The sequence below is a fragment of the Rhipicephalus microplus genome, chromosome 2, assembly GCF_043290135.1.
Source record: "Rhipicephalus microplus isolate Deutch F79 chromosome 2, USDA_Rmic, whole genome shotgun sequence".
NCBI classification, from domain to species: Eukaryota; Metazoa; Arthropoda; class Arachnida; order Ixodida; family Ixodidae; genus Rhipicephalus; species Rhipicephalus microplus.
The window spans coordinates 212939472-212960995 of NC_134701.1; the positions used below are offsets into that span (position 1 = coordinate 212939472).

At 43.3% G+C, this 21524-nt stretch overlaps 1 protein-coding gene across 3 annotated transcripts in view; it reads right to left on the minus strand.

The window, feature by feature from the left end:
* mus312 (mutagen-sensitive 312) overlaps positions 1 to 21524 on the minus strand; it is a 51295-nt gene that overhangs the window by 9897 nt on the left and 19874 nt on the right. For all 3 annotated transcript variants that reach the window (XM_075875799.1, XM_075875796.1, XM_075875791.1), the window contains exons 8-13: positions 17310 to 17510; positions 10392 to 10541; positions 7869 to 8054; positions 5158 to 5318; positions 4086 to 4330; positions 1476 to 2195 (exon numbers count right to left, since the gene is read on the minus strand). In XM_075875799.1, coding sequence (XP_075731914.1) covers positions 1476 to 2195; positions 4086 to 4330; positions 5158 to 5318; positions 7869 to 8054; positions 10392 to 10541; positions 17310 to 17510 — 1663 coding nt within the window. The remainder of the gene's footprint in view (positions 1 to 1475; positions 2196 to 4085; positions 4331 to 5157; positions 5319 to 7868; positions 8055 to 10391; positions 10542 to 17309; positions 17511 to 21524) is intronic.

A 21524-nucleotide genomic window follows, 5' to 3' on the forward strand; every position in this document is an offset into this window, starting at 1 on the left:
TTTTCTTCACCACAGCTTTCTCACTTTAGATTTATGGCCTTCCTGCCCCAGAAGTGGTCTGGTTTCTCATTTGTTCTTCAGTTGTTGTGCACACATGCGCTTCATTTTTCCTTTTACCTTATTGTGAGCGATAAAAGCTAGCCATTTCCTGATAACAAATTATAGTTTAAAGTAAATGCTCATCTTGTCCAATTTTTTACGTGTATCTTGTGTTTTGCTCTTCCAAGTACCTCCGCGGACAATTACCGTATTTACTCATATAATGAATTCACCTTTTTTTTTTTTTAGAAAAGTTCACGCCAATTTGGAGGAAGGGTTCATTACGCGAAAGAAAAAAAGTCGCGGGAGTTATAACAGCGAAAATTTTGCGTGACGGCTTCGTTTGTTTTGGCCTGAGAAATGCGTGACAAATATTTTTTGTAGCCAGAAGCTCTGTTTCCTCTCGTAATAAAAGCGCACGAATCGACGCCCAAATGTCGTCCAGCCACTCAGTTCCCATGCTACAGCGCATGCTGTTCATAACCCGCTGTGTAGCCAGCGCACCGGCCGAATGCGCCCTGTGCAGCAGGTGTCTAAAAAAAGTTCACAATAACAAACCCGAGAATGAAAACCCAGCGTCGTATGGCGGCACACAAACGTTGCGGTAAACATTGCGGGTGCACGACGCGCCATCGTCGCAGTTGCGCTTTGCAGGGTCTCCAAGATGCCGTGCGTGCGGCGTGTTTCTATGCCGCGCACCTACCATTCCGGAGGCCACGCGCTTTGTTTTTGTGCTGCTGTGCTTGCGTGGCACTATCAGCATAGAAGTTTCTCCTCCATTCGACAGATGGTGCTTTGCCGCAAAAGGCGCGACTTTCAAATTTTGATTAACGTCATCCGCACTCGCGCTGCTCGCAACTGTTTAGCATGGTTGCAAAACTATGTTTTTACTTTTATTGCATTATTATTTTGTGATATAATGGCTTGTTTGAACGTTGTTTCGATGGTAAATCGCACTGGCTATCATACGGAAATAAAATAAAGAGATAAATTTTTAAAAAGTTTTTTTTTCAAGAACCAAGGTGAGGGATGAGTTCATTATGCGAGTGGGTTCAATAAGCGAGTAAATACGGTATGTAGAAAACATTCTTGGGCACGTTGGCTGATTCACAATGAAGCTATTCTAATGCAAAAAAAAGACAGAGGAGAGGTCCCCCTTTCTCTCCGTGTTCTTCTACCCTCTCCTCTCTGTGTCCGAAAACCCCATGTCTCACGACACGTGGTGTTTTGTGGGGAGGAGCTTTAGATGTCCTGTGCGGAGGACAGGGCATATTGTCCATCCTCTTCGCTTTGTTTTCGCTCTTTTGTGCTGCCATGGCTTCATCGGGATGCACAAATATGAGGATTCTTTCAAAAGCACAGGACATAAAATGACTTGGCTTGAAAAAAAAAAAAAAAACACAGGAGGAAACTGGCGAACAGTGTCATAGCCTCACCTCCCTGCTCCTCGAAAAAGAAGGAGTCGAGCATCTCCCGAGGAACCTCTTCCACGCCGGCAGCTTTGGCAGCAGTGGGTGACTGGCGGTCCCACCTTGAAGCAGAGGGTGGACGACGCTCAGGAGGAGCAGCGTCCAGCTGCACCCCGTCGTCGAAGCCATCCCAGACACAGTCCCACACATCGTCCGTGTCCTTGCACTTCTCTCCGCTCCCTTGAGAGCCATCCTGCGCCGCAGTTTCATCGACATCGCTGTCTCGCTTCCGCTTTGCCTCCTGTCGCGAAGGCGCCCTTTCTCTGTCTTCCATGTCCTCATCTCCTTCTGTGGCATTGCCCACACTTGAGGCCGAATCATTGGACTGTCCAAAGAGCTCCTCCGAGCAGCTGTCACTGTCGTCGTGGGCCGATGCTGTGCCCTCTGCGTGGTGATCCGTCTCTTCACCCCTGGAGTCATCGTGACGACCCTCGTCACGGTGGTGGCCATTCTCGTCAAGGTCCATCCACGCTAGCTCGTCTTCAGATTGAATGGGGCTGGTGGGAGCAGGTGCAGAGAAAGGAGTTCCCGGCCGTCGACGAATCTGCTGCGAGACTTCTGCGCTGCTCTGTTCCAGCAAAGACCTCGTTGTTGTCTGCGTTGTCAGTTCCAGACTAGTGCGAGGTGGCACAGGAACCGGCACAGTCTCACTGGTGTGCTCCATTGCGTCCTTGGAGCATTCGACACCTTAAAAAAGTGTTCAGAAGCCACACAGACTTAATTTTGCAGAAAACTGAGCAAGTACATATTTTCCATTCTTTGAATGCACTTCCCCAAGCAAACTTTTAAAAAGAGAAAGAAAGAGGTTTGGAAACGGCTATTAACTACTGTACTGACACAAACATAAAATAACAGCAATGAAAGGAGAGACTTGCCAGGGTATTGCACCTCTAACATTCCCTATTGTGCAAGAACATTGTGGCATTCTTTTTCATGTTTTTAGAAATAAGCTTTAGTTAGAACGGAAGCAATACTTTATACAAGTTGTGAGCAGCCATTCTCATGTTACACTCTCATTTCATATTAGTATGACCTTGCAATTAGCAAATCTACTTCATACACTGGCTAATTCACACAAATTCATTTCCTAGACATGGCTACTGATTCAAATTTAATTTGGCTCGTTTTCATCATTTGACATAAAGAATTGTTACATTGCCAGTTGATGCATTCTCAGGTAAGAGGTGCGATAAACCAAGATAGGCGCATGAAGATTATATTGTGGTAAAGACTGGTGACACACCAAAATTACTGCTGCAAACGTGCTGCCTCTAGCAGCCGATCCGTCGTGTGATCAATATACTTATATAATATAGTGTCATGGGAATTACAAATACACGGTAGACAGAAGAGAGTGTACCTACAGCATTTACTAGAAAATGTGTCACCAAAAAGCTATCAGCATCTCACACGGCGAGTGAGCGTCTTCTTCTTGGTTTCGTCTGCAACGGCGGGCTCATGCCCACTGCCTCGTAACAACATATAAAAAGCATTTCACCCTTTTTTGCCCATTGACAGTGCGTACTGTACTGAATATGTTACATTGAATAGAGATTTGCTAACAACAAACTAAGAAAACATTTACAACCCAGAATTTTTCAGCACTAACACTGTTGGCACTTTGATTCGTTTTTGCACAGAATGTTGAAGCTGGTGCACTAAGGTGAAAGTTTTTTGTATTGCGACAGCAACTATGTGAACACTCTCAACTTAATTTTGCCGCCGGTGTCGTCATCACTCACCGTATATGTATATCTATCTACATATATGAAAAGGCAAGAATGAAAAATAACCCAGAAAAAGACTGGAGCGCGGAATCGAACGTTGGACCTCTGAATTGTGAGCGTGCGGCCACTGCGCCACGAAATAGCACCTCCTTCAACATTCAAACAGCAAGCTATTTATATGTACCACTTACCGCTGGCGATATACCTCTCGGGAGGAACTATCGTGTTTTCAGCATTACCAGCAAGATGGCGCAATGAGCGCGCGCCGCCACATCGTCCGGACGCGGAGGCGCGCGCTCCCATCTCCCATGCATACTTTGCACCGCGGAGACGGGCAGGCAAGGTGGATGCTCACGCGTGTGCTTGCTTATCTCGCGGTGGGGACAATCGTATGCCTTGGGCTTTCACCGAAACAATTCTGTTGTTACCAGGCGCACAAAAGTAACTAAAATCATTGCACAGTCTCCGTTTGCGAAGAGCACGTGCTTTTCAGACACAGCAAAGTAACAACTGAGACGCTTATTCGCGTTAATCTGTACCTGTGAGTACATTTCGTGCATCATTTGTGCGTGAGAAACGCGGGGCACGTTTTGATCTGCTAGCCATTTTCCACGTGACTTTCGATTTGTTGCTATCGTCTTCGTTGCTTCGCCTCTGCGACAAAGCTGCGACTTTTCTTTTTTTTTTTCCCAGAAATCTTATTGTGGAGGCACACAAGAGTGAGCCAAGCTGCAAGAGCAGGCCCTTTTATGAGCAAAATATGGTAATTACAGAAAGACTAAGCTATATGCAGTACAAACAGCACTGCACTCATTGCAAGACAAGTAAACACCACCCGTGATGTACTCACTTTTAGTCTTTTGTGGATGCTGACTTGACAAGAATTCGCAAACCTCCTCTAATGACTCAACATTGTCACCATTGTCACTGACAGGATCCTCCTCTCTGTGGCCATTGCCACCATCGTCTATCCAAAATGACGAAAGGATTTCATCCAGACTAGTATCAGCCACACCATCACCATCATCATCTTGTTCAGACTCGTTTCTAAAGTAGCGGTCTTTCAGTTCCTCACATAGCTCTTCCATGCCGTATCTGAATAATGTGTGAGAGAGAGAAAAAAAGAAAGAGAATAGAGTCACAATTGCATAGATGACAGACAAAACCGTGAAACCAGGCAACTTAATAGAATACAAACGTAACTCACTAGTCATATCAGAATGTGTGTAGAAAGTTCAGTCCCCCCCTCCCACCCCCCCACCTTTCTTGAGTCATATCTCAGCAGGCCCATCAGCGGCTGCATTTTGTTCTATATGTGCAGCGTAATCAAGGAACCTCGCACAAATACGCTTTGAAAACAACGATGACAGGTTTATTTTGCGCGTCCCACTCTCAATGCACAGGGCACACTTCAACTTGGCTCGGATCCCACATATGAAACCCACTCTGCTTTCCAAGGAAATGCCATTCGTGGTTAAGATAATATTGGTGTTCACACACCAGAAATAAAAAGTAGACTGTACACAGTGAATGGCGGCAAGATAACAACAGTGGACAGTCAACCGCACCTGACTATGCTACAATTAAAGCACAGTGACAAAGAAAATTCACAAGCAAGATATATGTAGCTACACGAATACACTCTAACCTTGATATAATGAACCTGGATATGACAAAATATAGATTACAATGAAGTAAATAAAAATAGTCTTGTAATAAATATAACGTTAGGGATAAACCTTTATAACGAAATTTTGAATATAGAGAACTTATTTTCGTGTACGATGCGTCTTTGTTATAATGAGTTTTTGAGTTTCAAGTGTACTCAGAAACAAGCAGGAAAGTGCAAATGCAGAGGATGTATTAGCTGTGTTATATTATATTGTAATTGCAAAAGGCATAACAAAGAAACGAAATGCTACCTGAAAGCCATGCCCCTGAGATCAAGATGAAGACTTCTGTCGTCTTTGTCAAGGTCGAGAGCACCAGAGTAAATGTAGTGAAGGAATGCTAAAATGCAAGCCTTGGACCTCTTAGTCCAGTTCAACAGTAGCCCTTTCTCACCCGGACGAGAGACGACCTCCTGCAAATAGAAAATGTTAGTGGCTGGCTGTAAATGATCGTCAAACACACTCTTACAGATGTTGCGCACAAAAATTGTTTGCACATAACTCTTCAGAGAGAGTGAACGATCACTGGCTTCCAGGGTCATATGGCCTGCGCCACTACACAGTCTCACAAAAGAATGGTAAACAGGGCCAGTTAGAGATGGTTCATAGCGGAACAGCAAAGAAAAGGATGAAATGCCAGACAAGGGGACATATATTCTCTCTCCTGCAGCTTTTGCAGTTTCTGTGTTGTTCTTATACATACATGCATACATACATACATACATACATACATACATATATATATATATATATATATATATATATATATATATATATATATATATATATATATATATATATATATATATATATATGGCACAACGGGAGCGTTGTCAACAAGGATAAATATATATATAATGTATATAATATATAAATATATAAAAATATATATAATGTGCGTGTGTGTACACACACACGCACACACACACACTGTAAGCAGACTGATTGATTTGTGGGGTTTAACGTCCCAAAACCACCATATGATTATGAGGAACGCCGTAGTGGAGGGCTCCGGAAATTTCGACCACCTGGGGTTCTTTAACGTGCACCCAAATCTGAGCACACGGGCCTACAACATTTCCGCCTCCATCGGAAATGCAGCCGCCGCAGCCGGGATTCGAACCCGCGACCTGCGGGTCAGCAGCCGAGTACCTTAGCCACTAGACCACCACGCCGGGGTATTGTAAGCAGACTCACGATAATTCAAACTTTAATAATTCATACTTTCGGGTATTTCAAACAAAATTCAAATTGTTGGTTGGCCCTCTATTCTTCAAACGTATTTAAAAGCCCCTTAATTCAACTCCATCATTCGGTTATTTCATACTTTCTGCAGGTGTATACGAGAAAATATCTGCTGCTTTCCCACTACTTTTTAAAAATTTGTGTGCTTATATAATCCTAACAATCTAAAATAAAAAATAAGCACCTGAGGCCTCCACGAAAAAAATCTTTGCAAGTAAGCATATGTTTGAAACGAAGCACATGCATGGTAAACCGTGATTCTTCTCAACTTGTATAGGTAGCTTCGTGCTGGAGGCACATACTTATAGCAATGAAGCAGTTGGCGATTTGCGATGTAAAAGGTCTGATCAGCAGTCAAGGGCCGATAAACTTGTGGACTTTACCCTGTTTTCTGTTCACTGCCTGCAGTTAGGGCTTAAAAACACTTTAAGAAATTTTAAAGGTGATGAAATCAATGCCTTATCATATAATGTGTGGTGTCACCTCACCCAGAGTCATCTATCTGAGATCATTCAAACTTTTTGATAATTCAAACAAATTCAGAGGTCCCTTCGAGTTTAAATTAATGAGAGGCAACTGTATATATATATATATATATATACCATATATATGTTGGCTTGTCCATTGAAATAAAGCTTCAGTGGTTAGATGGCGCTTCTTTGTGTCGCCTCCTCAGTGGTTTCATTTTTTTTTTTCTGTTCCACAATGTACAGGTTGTTTCACAGTTAGGGGGAAACCTTAGAGCGTGGGACTTCGTTAAGTGGAGAGCGCTGCAGTTGCACGCCGGCAGAAGCTCATGCAGGCGCAGCCGCTCAAAGGGCATATGGTTGAATCACGTCGTCTGCTATGACAGCACATGCTGGCCACATTTTTTGTGAAGTGTGGTACTTTCAGGGGCACGCTTGAAAACCGAACACGTTGCGTGTCCACTTCGGCGCCTCTTTCTTGTCACTGCATATCACCGTAGCACACACAGAGAGATGGAATGTGCATACACACTACCTATAGCCCGGCTTCCCGAAAGAACAGACACAGCACGCTATCAAAGGAAGCTTGTAGAGTTCCCTTCTTGGTGTAGCACAACGTTTGGTCAAGACTATGAGCTCGGTTACAGAAATAACAATGAAGTTCGTGCACAACCCCTTAGAGCAGCACGCTTCCAGAAAATGTGGCGAGTGCACGCTGCAGTAGCAGACGATGGGACTCTTGACACGTCTCAAGCATATGTACGTGTGAGCTCCTGCCACCATCTCCCTCCAGCGCTCGCCACAATGCAATACCATGTGCTAAGAGTTTTCCCCTGAGGATAAAAAAGCTTGTACATAAGCTCTGACATTTCGTCTACCCTATGCCTGCAGTGATAGACTTTATAATTATTTCTGCATGAATTTGGCATTTACACGGCACAGTTTACAAGCTGAAATAGCCATGAAGTGTTCAGAAACATATTCACATTTACGAATAACATTTATTATATTGGACGAGCACACCACATACAACAATGTTCATTTGATAATCGAATTTACTAGATATTAACACTACACTAATCGTAATTCAAGTTCATTGTGGAGAATGATAACGCGAAGTGACAACTGACGTTCACGAAAAAAAGCTACCGTTAGAAATGATCATGCAAATCATCTCACGGGTATACACAGCACTTGTTTCACCCCTTGAAAAGAACTGGAATCAAGCCAAGAATATGCAAGCGCTCGAACCTTTTCAGCAGCAGGACACCGTGTGAACAAGATCGCCCGGTGTGCGTATATGACCCCACTATCTTTAGTAAATATCCGGATGTCGCAAAATCGTCTGTGGCCAACCAAAGCATCCAGATCCTGCAAGACCTTCCTTCCTCCAGGTGTCAGTAACGAGTCTTCCTTAGTCGTTTTTTGCTCACTTTCCTGCAGTGTAGAATCAGCATTGAAAGAGTTAAATGTTTAGGCATTTACTTTTATTCTTAATTCTTTTTTAATCACCCGGAGAATGCACAAACAGACCAATAAAAATGGCTGCCTAAACAGTTTAACAAGCACAGCCTTCTTTAGTGTGACATCTCAGTCACAGAAAGAAATCATCCCGAGAGAAAAAGACAACTGTGTAACATTGTTGTATTACAAGTAGGGGTGTGCGAATATTCTATATTTCAAATATTTTGTGAACAGTGTTTGCTGTTCAATTCGATTTGCATTTGAATTGTTACCGTTCGAAACTATTCGAACTTCCCAAAGACAAATGCAGTCAACATCTGATTAAAAGTGACCCCTTCAAATCTTTAATGTGCTTCACCTACTCACTTTATCGTTATGCAGCAAAGCTGCCTTTCGAACTCCGTTACAGTTTATTGAGGGGCCCTGCAACACTTTTTGAGCATGGTCAGAAAACGCTGCCGATCGGCTCCCGACAACACGCAAGACAAATATTATTGCACAGCATGGGGCCTGTAATTCACAATAAATTATCGAAGTCAGATCAAAATTCCTTTCTCTCCTTTCGACAAATCACGTTATATGCCCAAAAATCACACCTCAACATCCCATCTGTCAGCCATTGGCTGATTTGAACATGGCGCGCTCGCTCTTTACAGAAATCGCCGCGGGAGGCCACTACTTGTCCACGTGTGTGCGCGCGATCACACTGAAAAAGCAGCGCATTCAAAGCTAAAAAAAAAAAGTGCTCAAGGTCGCGAGGCTTGCGTGACATTTTTCTGCGGCCCTGCCATCACTACCTACTTAGCTTCCAGCGCTTTCGTCGGGACGAGAGAAGAGAAAATGCAATGGCAGCATGCGACAAACCTTTGCAACTCCCCCCGCACTGGACGGGTTCTTAAAATTTTTGTGTCAATTCAATTCAGGAGGCAATAAGCTCTTCCAGTTAATTCCTTCCATGGTTACTTGAAAAAGTGTTTCAGGGCCCCTTTAAAGTACATTCAACATCAAATTCAAAGTGACCCTTCAGATTTTTCAAATGCCTCACCTCATCACATTCCCGTATTGCGGCAAGACTGCCGTTCAGGCTCAAGTAAGGTCTTAAATGCATTGACTCAAGAGAACATTTGTTTAACATGAAGATTAAAGATGTGGCAGAGGTGGGGGCACAATTAATGCTGTTTTAAACCTCAAATTTGGGCGGGAAAAAATCGAATGCTAAAGATTTCTAGCATCCAAAATTTCAAACGTTTTTGTAAGATGACACCTGGGAGGCAGATTTGGAACTGTGGACCCAAAGCAAGGACCCCCTTGTCTGCCACATTAGCTGGGCTTCCACAGAATTTTAAAGAGGAGGAGAGACTGAGGAAATAGCATCGTTGCCTTTCACCTGCAAAGCGTTGTTGGCAAGGCTTTGGTTGTGCCCAAGTCATGTACTAAAACAATTCGGCCTCTGCTTCCCCCCTTCCCTTCATTATAGATAAGATTATGAAATACCGCCCTGCAAGACCTTCATTAACCAAGTAAAAAGAAACACTTTCATGTTGCTATTTCTTATAAGAATATGCCTAGGAATCCCCTCCAACTTTTATTCCTGCAATTTCACTTTGAACTATAAAAAAAGAATTATAAAAATATTTGAAAAATATTAAAAGAGTACTTAATTCGATTAGCAGTCACGCTTCAATATTCTAAATTGCTTTGGCCTAAAATTTTTCTATTCGCACAGCTCAAACTACAAGTAAATTGAACAAAAAATTACAAAAACAATTTACATCACCACCTTTAATTTTATGAAACAAGTATTTTACATACACAATTAACAATTCGTGAACAAAATAGCATTTTCACTTTGAATAAAAAAATGAGAAAGCTATAAAAAATATTCAGCTTTAAGACAAACCTTAAATAATTTGGACAATGAAATCTGAGAGGGCCAATCCTAAATATTCAAGACATTCGACAAAGGTTCACTAGCTCTAGGTAGCAATAAAAAAAAAGAAAATGAAGTACACAGGACTTGCATATTAAGAATCTATTTTATACCCTGTGCTTTTCTATAAGATGACTAGGCTATGTGCAAGAAAAACCTCTACCTTGCACATTTTACGGTAGCAGCACGCTCCTGCTTACAATGACCAACGTCAAGCTCTGGGCCCTTTTGTATTATAAAACAGGCACACAATGTACTTACACTAACGACAAAGCTTGGTACATTATATGAAAATTAGCTCAACTAATAACTATACAAATTCTGTAGTGTGTGCATGTGTTCAACTTGGGAGACTACACAAAAGCTATGTAAAAACTCACTTGAGTGAGGAATCCTTGACCAATTTCACTAGAATCTGGCATTTTCAGTTGAGTGACGTCAAGGCACGCTGCTGTGGATGACAGTGTCGTGTTAAGTGCAGAGAGGAGGCCATCGCGATGCAGCTGCGTGCTGAGTTCTCTGTCGTTTTCCTGTAACAAATATGGTTACAGATTTAGCCACCACTGACAATCCACGGCGCTCGAGTACAAACGTACACCCATGAGCAAAAGTAAATTGGGCCATTGAACTTCGCATACTTTTGCCGTCCGTGTTGCCTAGTGGTGAGCTGTTTACTGTCGATGAGTGTTTTTTTTTTATGAATTCCTTCAGAAGAATGTTCTCGACAGCCATACCATCAGAGCAATCGGTCTGGACACTGAATGACTCGACAATGAACTATGCAGACAGCGATTTCGGGATGCACTCCCGTGGTCCATATACTTTTGCTTACGGGTGCATGTTTAACAAAACTTGATGTTCGAGAAGGTGGTGCGCAGCTTTTGGGAACATTAACCATATGTAGTACGTTGTTGGCCCTTGTACGGCAAAGCAACACATATGCAGCAGTCTGTAATTGGACACTGCTGGGTTTCTCTCACAATTAATTCACACGCACGCTTTCTCACTACATTATGTGCCATCTGTAAAAGAGTAAGTCAACTTCTTTTACTTGAGCTGTGAGCTTTTTAGTTTCGGACCAGAATGGACCAAAGGTAGGAAGAAGCAGACATTTATATTAGAAGCAAAAACACAGGAGTGGCAATAATTTTTTGTACAGTAAAACCTCAATATTTCGAACTCGGTTATTTCAAAATCCCACTTAATTCAAAATATTTCCACGGTCCCATATTTTGCAATGTAAGACTGAGCGGATAATTGGAAGCGCTGGTCAGCATCAGTCCGGTTAATTCGAAAACTTCGGGTGTCATGTGCCAATTCCCTGTACCGATTTCATCGCAAATCCGCGGAAATGACGACCCTTAAGAGCCACAAGGCAACGCAACGTAGCAATACTAATGAGTGGCAGCTGAAGCACCCCAGCTTCGCTCCTTACAGTTGGAAAAAACAAACAAAAAAAATGGTCTCGTGGTCAATCAAAACGTGCACTTGCAGAAAATGAGACGTGCTTCACTGCAACACAGCGGTGACCTGCGGGCAACATTACTATTGCATGTTTCTCGCAACGTCAGAATGTCATGATTTGCCCATTCTTTCTGGGATTGTAAGAAAAATTAATAAAAGACAGTTTGGCAAAATTCGTGATTTATGCGAACCTCCGATTGCCGGTTCCTCCAGCAATCGCCCCTTGCACTGCCGGCGTAGTTTCTGCTTGCAACGCCTACTTCAAAAACTAAATTCGAAAGTTTCAATGATCATTTTTTTCCGGCCAAAACACATCGCGAATTTCGACATTCACCACAGCCCTAAAAGAGCATAAAATGTTAAAGATTATGTGTCACCAACAATGGCATACTGGCCATTAATGAATTCCTTGTTTTACAAGAAAAAATGAGCGAATGGTCGCATCAGGACGTGCTCACCAAGCAAGGAGCAGGCGACATGCTGCCCGCGTATCACTACTCAGTACTGTGTGTTAGAAATGCACGAGGCCTGAGGCAGGTAGTGAAGGAAGATGAGGACGTAGACAGAGAGACTCTCGTGCAGTTTGGCCTGAGTGGCGTTTTGTAGCCTGTGTGGCGTTTGAGTAAAGTCTGTGTGGCACGTGGATTATGCTGTGTGAGTAAACCATGATTTTATTACGAGTTCTCATGTGCTTCAAGGATGCCCGACGAAGCCAACATTTGTCACAGAGATGTCTTGTTTTCTGCAGGTGCACATTCCAATTGATCACGACAATGTTTTCTTTGTTTGTTTGTTTTTCGGTGGCAGCAGTGAGGCCCGCCGTTCTCTCTTGTTTGCAGCAAAATTAAGACTAGGTATTGCTGGACAACATAGCCATTTGAACTGCAAACTGGCCAGCACAGCAAACGACCAGCTCATGATTAATTAGATTTCAAGTTCCTTGCATCCCACTTTTTGTATTTTGTGTTAATTTGAAAAACTGCCTAATTAGGTAAAAGATTTCTTGTGGCCCCAGTGACTTTGAATTAACAAGGTTTTACTGTAAAGTTATTTTAGATTTTGCCAGCAAATTTATACAGAGAAAACAAATATGCACAGCAAATAAAACAGAGTACCGTAGCATGAAATCACTTGAGAAGAAAATGATCAAAATGCTTTAACCTCCGCCTTCCAAAGCTCCATAGAAGTATCACTAACACGCATATCTCCTCTCTTCCTGTTAAGGATTGTGACCTTTCTGTGTTTCTCATTCTATATGAATGCCTGTTTGGGTGCTCTATTGTTCCCAAATGACACTTACACATAGTGATAGCACCTGCCTCCTTTGTGCTTCCTTATGCAACACTACCACAGGTGAACAATAGGCATCACTTTTGCAGTGATGGAAGTGACTTTGTACTTTTTGGAGAAGACTATGGAGCAGAAAGAGTACCACTTTAGAGCAGCCGCAACTGTTTCGCGAGCAGAAAAGATTTTAGTTTAGAGAGCAGCCATTGGTGTTTCAGGAGCAGGTGCAAAATTTTCCAAACGACTCCTGGGATTCAAAGTATCACCGAAGCATCTCAAAGATATTAATGTCTATACTGAAATATATTTCACACAACAATCAATGCAAATTGCAAGAAACAAACAATTAAAGGGACACTAAAGGCAAATATTAAAGAAACAAACAATTAAAGGGACACTAAAGGCAAATATTAAGTCGATGTTGATTGTTGAAATAGCGGTCTGGAAATCTCATAGTGCTACTTTTTTGCCAAGGAAGTGCTTATTCTGAAATAAAATCACGTTTTAGTGGTTCGCATCGCGTTAGCACACATAAAATTACTCGCATGAACTGAAACCTCTCATGACACTGTTGCCGTGCACAACGTTGCCCGGCTTTACTGTGCGGCCACCAACACTAATAGAAGCACAACGAAAGTAGCAGAGGCCATTGAATGGCCATTTAACAATTTCCTGCCATGGCCTCTGAGATGGCAGGCGTGCTTGGTTACACTGGGCTCCGCTAGATGGCGTGACCTGTCCAGTTTCACCAGGCGAAAATTGAACCTTTGAACCACTTGCACCATTCCCCATAGTATTTTGCAATAGTTCTTTTTTCCAAAAATCAAACAGAAAAGAACAAGCAGTATTTTATTATGTCTTCTAAAGGGACTGACAATTGATATTTTTTTGATGCTACAGAGAGCTTACTCTTTGTGGTGTTGTAGCTGCAGTAGTTAATCTCAAAAGCACATAGTCATTTTATAAGCAGTATTTTTTTTATTTAAAAGGCTCTGAACATGGATGAGCCTTTTCATACAGCAACGCTGAGAATTGACAGCCATGCCGGTAGCATTTCTGGGGACTTGTGTATGCTGTCGTTCTGCTTTCGCAGCAGTTCTTGTAAATTAACCACATTTATTCTGGGCTTTACAACTATTTTTAAAAATAACAAGCTGTTACATTGAGACGATGTGGCTTTATACAGCTTCTCTGTACTTGTTCCGTGTTGCGTGCGCCTTCGCCCAAATTCGTTGCGCCTGTGTCGTGGATGGCTTGTCCCATCGTCGTTACTCTCTCGACACATGAGCCAAGCCAAGTCATCGAAAACATCACTGCAAAACCCAACTGCTTTGCGCGCACGCTGGGTTCTTATTTGCTGCGTTTGCCAGAAGCAGAGACAGCAGAGACAGATGACTTCACAGACTGTGAGGAACTCTGTCAAGAGGTCATTAAAGGAGCCCTGCAACCTTTTTTGAGCATGGTGAGAAAATGCTGCCGATCAGTAGTAGAGGCTTCCGAGAACACACAAGCCAAATAATGCAGCACAGCACATAGCCTAGAATTCACAATGAATTATCAAAGTATTGCTTTCTTTTCTCTAGACGAATGACAGAGGAAACTCAACAATTCCTCGCAGAAGGCCATCTATCAGCCATTGGCTGATTTGAACATAGCACACTCGGTCGTTACAAGGATCTGCACGGGAGGCCGCGACTTGTCCGCATGCTCCCGCGCGATCCCCTTGAAAAAGCCGAGTATCCAAAGAAAAAAATTAAGAAAAAGTGCTCAAGGTCACGAGGCGCGCATGACATATTTTCTAGGCCCATATCATCCCTCCCTGCTTAGCTTCCAGTGCTTTTGCCGGGACAAGAGAAGGGAGAATGCAATTGCAGTATGATGTGACAAGTCCCGCTTCATACTGGATAGATTCTTACAATTTTTGCTGCATTGAATTCATGAAGCAACTGGATGGATTCTTACAATTTTTGCTGCATTGAATTCATGAAGCAACACAGTCAATAGCAGATGTATCAAACTTGGATATATCAAATTATTGGCTATATCAAACGGTTGATAAGTCCCCTTGAATTCGCCATCCAAAAATATGGGACTGGTGCACCCGTATATCGAACTCACGCACAGCAGGACATCCGCTATATCGAACACTGCGCCGCGCCGAAGCCCAGAAAGTGAATTTTTCCTAGCAAATATTGATCAATATTAGGCTGCATTCTAACAAGTTCCAATCATTTTTCACTTGCAAGCGACGAAAAAAATAGTGTCATTCCATCGCGCTGACCTGGTTCGTTGCGGGGCCCTTGCGAGTACATCTGTACGTTTGATGCGCGATCTGCAGCTCTAAGCACGCCGGCATAGTGTTTTCCAAAGACCGATTGCCGAGGGCACCAAATTGAGAGTAAGTGACTTAGCGATCTCATTGCAATGTTCGCACTTCTTTCCTTGTTTGTTGGCACACAATGGCATTCGATCCTGAAAAGCATGGCCTTCGAGATGTGCAACCTTGATGTATTTTTAGTGTTTTCAGTTTCGAAATGTGTATCTCGGAGGCTTAGCTTTATTTTTACCTTTTCGCATCAAAGCCACTGAAAGCAGCATCTGCCAGCCACAAAGCCACAGTGACATCAATATCACCAACATGTCGATGAATAAACTCAGCGGCATCTTTTGCGCCTTGTGGCCTTGTGTACTTTCCGCTTAATTCCTTATAAATCCTCATTCGGGAGTTAACCTGAACGTTGACCCGCACGTAGCAATAAAAATTATGACTGGCGCTTGGAGAGACGTCAAATAAAACACTGCCGTAAATGTTTCTTGCGAGCCAGGTGACGACTTCGGGTACGTCATGACTGCTGACAACGGCATACGGTGGCTTGGTGAATTCTGCAACTTCTCAGCGTTTCCAGGCGCCATCTCGGACAGTGAGCGACATCATCAGTACAGATGACGAAGTAGCTGTTTTTGACTGCATCAATGCTGAGATTTTGGCTGCCGTTGTCGGTGCTGCGGAAGCGTAGCCATGCGGTTATGAATGTGCCAATGCTTTCGCTGCCGCCGCTAAATAACCTTTCGCCGCGCTACAAAGCTGGCATCAGCGCTCTGCGTCAATCAATGTTGTAGCCTAAGGAGCCAAATTCGCTTATTTGATAAGCTTCAATGATAATGAAGGTGACTGGAACTTGACGGCGTGCAAAAAGCAAGACAAGCTTAAGGACTATTTTCATGCGGAATTAGGTGTGGTAACATGCAGTTCGCACCTTGTTTTTCATTATACTTTGAGTGAATTGCTATGTAACGATCTCTGAGGGCTGAAATGCTTCAACTTAGGCTTTAAATATGCATATTTTGTATTTCAAATTCTCGATATATTGAGCTATTTCGCGATCCCCTTCAAGTTCCATATATCCGGGATTGACTGTTTGCTCTATTAGTGAATCCGTTCCATGTGTTTCAGGGCTCCTTTAAGCTTACAGCTAAAGGTGCTGCCAGAAATGACGCGACTTTTCTGGAGTGCGCGCTGTGTGAGCAAGATGTGGCAGTGACTAGAGAAATGACGGATGCCAAAATCGTTCAAAGGGCCACTAAAGGCAGAAACAAACCACCTTGAGAGGTGCCGATATCTTCTGAGACGAGAAATTTGCTGCATTTGCTTCGAAGTGAGGTGGAGTGCAGCGCTGGGGCAGATCGACTGATGCGATGCGTCAAGTAGCTGAAGGACGCCTTCATAGGCCCGAGTATAACCGCAAAGCAGACGAGCATTAGGAAGTTTTTCTCTGCTAAATAAAATGGCAGTGCGGCAAAACCCAGCTGGTTAAAATCTCTTGTATGTTATTTTTTTTTCTCTTTCAAACCTGAACGAAAAGAAAAATTAGAAACTACCGTTGGAGAGCTGGTAAATAGTAGTGATTTTTCTTAAAAGTGCTCATTTTTTTCAGCGAGTGCCACAACATTGCTTATCTCAAAATTGTATTTATCTCAATATTTTCCCTGGTTTTTACGACTTCCGAGTCAACGAGGTATTACTGTATAATTTTATTTTTGTGCTGGAAGTAGCGAGGCTGGACTGCTTCAGCTGCCACTCATTAGTATCGCTACGTTGCATTGCCTTGTGGCACTAAAGGGCAGTCGTTTCCGCAGATTTGTGGCAAAATCGTGAATTGGCACACTGCACTCAAGGTTTTCGAATTAACTGGACTGCTGCAACCATTACTTCAAATTATTTATTGAAAATTATGTTGCAAAATACGGGACTACGGAAATACTTCCAATTTAGCGAGATATTGAAATAAACGAGTTCGAATTATTAAGGTTTTACTTATACAGATTTGTTTCAGTTTTTTTAAGTCATAAGATTTGGGCGTACAGTTTCTTCATTCTCTTTCTCTCAGTGCCATTTTGGAGCAGGTTTGGAGCAATCAACAGCAATATGCACAGTTTACAGCAGCATTTTTTTTGAAGCAGTTTGGAGCAATTGGGGCAGCACTTCCACCACTGCTTTAGATATACCTACCATAACATAAACATGAGCCACATGGATAGACACTCACCAATGGCTTGGGCTTTCCTGTGGCGAGGCCATCCACAATTTCGAGGTCTCCTGACAGGCTGCGGCCAGGCACTTGACTCAGAGACTTCAGTCGGCTCCCAACCTCAACTGTGGACGGCGTAACGACGGGACTTAGGCTGCATAAATAATAGTCTTCCTGCCGCTCTCTGCATTCACCCGCAAGGCTCCAGAGTGGTGTGTCCTTTATAAAACAGAAATCCAGCATTTGAGAGGGGGAACAAAAAGAGTCGCAGAGCTCGCACAGTTGGAGTGGACATTAAAAAAAAAGCTTATCTCCCTATAGGAATCAGTATAACAAGAAAGTGAAACGTGTCTTTACTGAGTCAGTTGAGCGTTGATTGTGCATTGTTTCAGCAACAGCAACAAATTTCGAAGTCACGTTAGGAACGGCAAGCAGCTTGAAACTTGCAGCGCACACCTCAACCAGAAAGAACGCACGAAATCAGCATACACAGGACAAGCGTGGACTAACAACTGTCACAGCTCAACACTTAAAGCGCGCTGCTCAAACAGAAAGAAAGACACAGGAAACAAGCGCACAAGTATACACGGGACAAATGCGAACTGTCACAATTCTTCCTGCGTCGTGTGTCAGCAGTGCGCCCCTTTCGTATACGCGGCCGTGGCAGCGTGCAAAGTGACCTTCGTCCTCTTCCAAATTACGAGTCTGATAAGCGCGCCAGGAGAGACCACGCTTCGTCGAGGCGGCGCTTTGTGGAGGCAACGACCTTTAGGGTGCACCAACGCGAGCCTGTCGCGCCATTTCGCCACTGATAAAGAAAGCGTGCTGAAGTTTCGAAGCTCTGAGGATTGTAGCCCAGGTGTATGAGGCTCTGAGGTGTATGGTGTATCGCATTTACCCGCAGAACGAACGCACTTTTTTTCTCGAAAAATCAGAGCAATGTTGGGAGCGTGTTTATTATGCGGGGCAAATTTTATGAAAACTCTTTTAGGGTGAGCAAAAAAGGTGGTAATGCAAAAAGAAGGCCACCTGGCCTTTCGCAATTTACATACACGTACACTGTTTGTAAACAGCTTTTTGTTGCACTTCACTCAACTTTGGTGATTGAAGGCATTGTCTCCTGTAAGCTGTCCCTGCGCAACGACTGCGACGCCACCGTTCACATTGCACCAAGCTACCACCAACAAACCATCGATAACCAGATTAACGACAAAATACTACTGCTGTCTCGCTAGCCACATGACAAGTTACTGTGGGAAATGTAGCCTATATCTTGCGTTCCTTGACGTACGCGCGAATAACAAGCATGATGACCAAATTGGAACCGAAGCGAGAATCGCGGGTGCTACAAGCGGTACTTTTCTTGGTTTTCCAGAAACCTGCGATGCGATGGCAAAGAATGGCCCTTCGCGACAGCCATGGCGACAGCACATCCTGTCATCGTTGCTCGAAAATCACGTGCATGTGGTTGGGTCTTGAAGTTTCGTATTTGCACGAAGCAACCGTCGGTTGGCGCGGGCAGTGTCATGACCACGGTGCTAGTAATATTTTAGGCGGACTGACGGCGCCTCTGGAAGTGAAGAATTTCTGTCCCCGTCTTGCAGAGGGCCAGAGATGGCGCCACAATGACCATGGCTCAGGCGCAGGTTGCTTCAGGGCCGCGAAAGCAACTTCAAAAAAAAAAAAAAAAAAAAAAAAAAAAAAAAAAAAAAAACTGCCTTTGTTTGATAACGAGTGAAAAGTAAATAAATTATTAAACGTGGCTAACAATTACTACATTTTGACAATACAGCATTAATAGCCGTGGAAAATGTCTCATTCACCACACCGAAGGTTCGTGATAGGAGCATATGTTTTCTCATGCACAAACATCAGATCGTGAATTCAAATATATGATGGTAAAGTACCGTGTATTTATGACAAAAGTTAGTTCTTGGTTTAAGTAATGTTTACGTAATAGTTAGACAAAAATAACTTGTTAGTCAAAGTCTTGCAGTAGAAAAATGTAGTTTCAATTTTCGTTGTGGCGGTCGCATTTTGATGAAGCGGGCCAAAGTGCTGTGCGATGAGAAGCGTGTGAACTTGAGCTTCTTGGTACATATTTATAGTAAAAAAAAAAACTGTGCAAAAAAAAAAACTAAAGACGAGACAGACGAAACACCATTCTGCGATGCTAGTGCACGTTACAAAACACCACATTGTCGAAAATTCTGGAGCCTTTCACTGCGGCGTGCCTCATATTCATATTGTGGTTTCAGCGCATAAAACCACAGATATTTTCATTGTTAACAAGCATAGTTCTCGCTCAGGGAAAGGAGAACAGTACATACCGGTCTATGAAGATTTTTCAAAGCAAAAGAGAAATTCTTAACTCAAAAACGGCACATTTTATTACAGCGACGTAGAGATACATTCATATCTAAATGGCCACAAACAGAGTAGGATAGCACTTCAACTCAAAAAGAAAGCAGTATTGAAGACACATGTGAAAAACCAACGCTATGCATTTTGACTTCGAGGTAGCAATTTGATTGATATGTAGGGTTTAACGTCCCAAAACCATCATATGATTATGAGAGACGCCGTAGTGGAGGGCTCCGGAAATTTCGACCACCTGGGGTTCTTTAACGTGCACCCAAATCTGAGCACACGGGCCTACAGCATTTCCGCCTCCATCGGAAATGCAGCTGCCGCAGCCGGGATACGATCCCGCGACCTGCAGGTCAGCAGCAGAGTACCTTAGACACTAGACCACCGCAGCGGGGCGAGGTAGCAACTTACTGGGCTAGTTTCGAAAGCTTGCGCAACTTTTGAGACTTGTTTGCCTCAATCTTTTTCACTTGTTTACAATATTAGCGCATACGTACTCCTACATAATAGCAGAGCACTTGTGCTATCATGTCTACTTTATGTTCCTTACATGGAAATGACAAGTTGTAGTTATATAATACAAAGTCAACAGCCAAATCATACACTTCCTTATCGCCGGCGTGCTTCTGAAATTTTCGTTCAGCTTCTTTCAAAAGATCAAATAGCGTGGCATTATGGTGTTTAAGTCCTCCTCTTGTCTTCGAAACTACAAGAGCTGATGCAGCTCTTGACATATCAGATGTCCCAGTCAGTCCAAGCTTGCACTTAGAACAATTTGCATTTTTTAGAAGTTTTCGGCAAGGAAACCCGCATACATAATAAATTATGCAGTCGGTAATGCTCTCTGATGCAGGCATTGAGTTAAATACATCGTCGCACTCAATCATCCTGCATCAATCCGTCAAGCCTGTTCGTAAGCTCATCCAAACGTGAATGGCTAGCCAGATCCTCCTTGAAAGCTGATGTTAAATCACGCAAGCTAAGAAGTCGTCGCTCTTCCCTAGGAAGTTACTGGCAATTCCCGTACTCTGGTGGCTTTATGAGACTGTAAATGGATAGCATGCTGTATAATTGCAAGAACGTCGGCAAGCAGGGATGTTGATTCTGGCCTCCAGCTTGGCGTAAAACCAAAAAACTTTTCCAAAACATTTTCGTTGAACTTTGCAGTTAACACATATTTGAAGTCGCATTTCTTTAACAAGTAGTTTGACAGGTGAATTGTCGACAGAATAGTCACTCGCAAGCCCGCAGCAGTGGTTCATGAAAAAAAAAATTATGAGGATCAATTTGTCTTGCCTTCACTTCTTCCTCCCAATTATATTGAGCCATTGTAGAAAAGACTCCAGCACTTCAAAATTCTTTCCGCGCAATCTTAGATGTTCCTTAGGTTGTCTGGGATTCATGGCATGAAAAAATGTTAATTCACACTGTGAAATCGACTTTTTCCGTGCACATGTCGCCAGATTTGCACTAGGGCACAAAACACTTTTTTCCCATTTCACGACTTGCTCACATGAACAGCATGGACTCTCATCGCGCACACACAAAAAAACAAGAACGAAAACAAGAGTGGAATGCGACGACAACTGCTTTGCCTGAACAATATCGTGGTCTGAACAACGCCCGCTCGCCACTCACTCGGCTGTGAGCCAAGTGACTGCTTCTGCCATCTCACGGCGCAGTGGAGTGAAGGAACCAGAGTTGAGCGCAGCGAGCACGTGGCGGTGGCACTACGTCATTCCACTTATACTTCTAACACCGTGGTCATGACCTTCGCTCGCTGGGACGACGGACTGAATCCGGATTTGTCGTGGACGCGGACGGCTAATCCGCGGATGATCCGCCTGCAGGCGCATCCACACG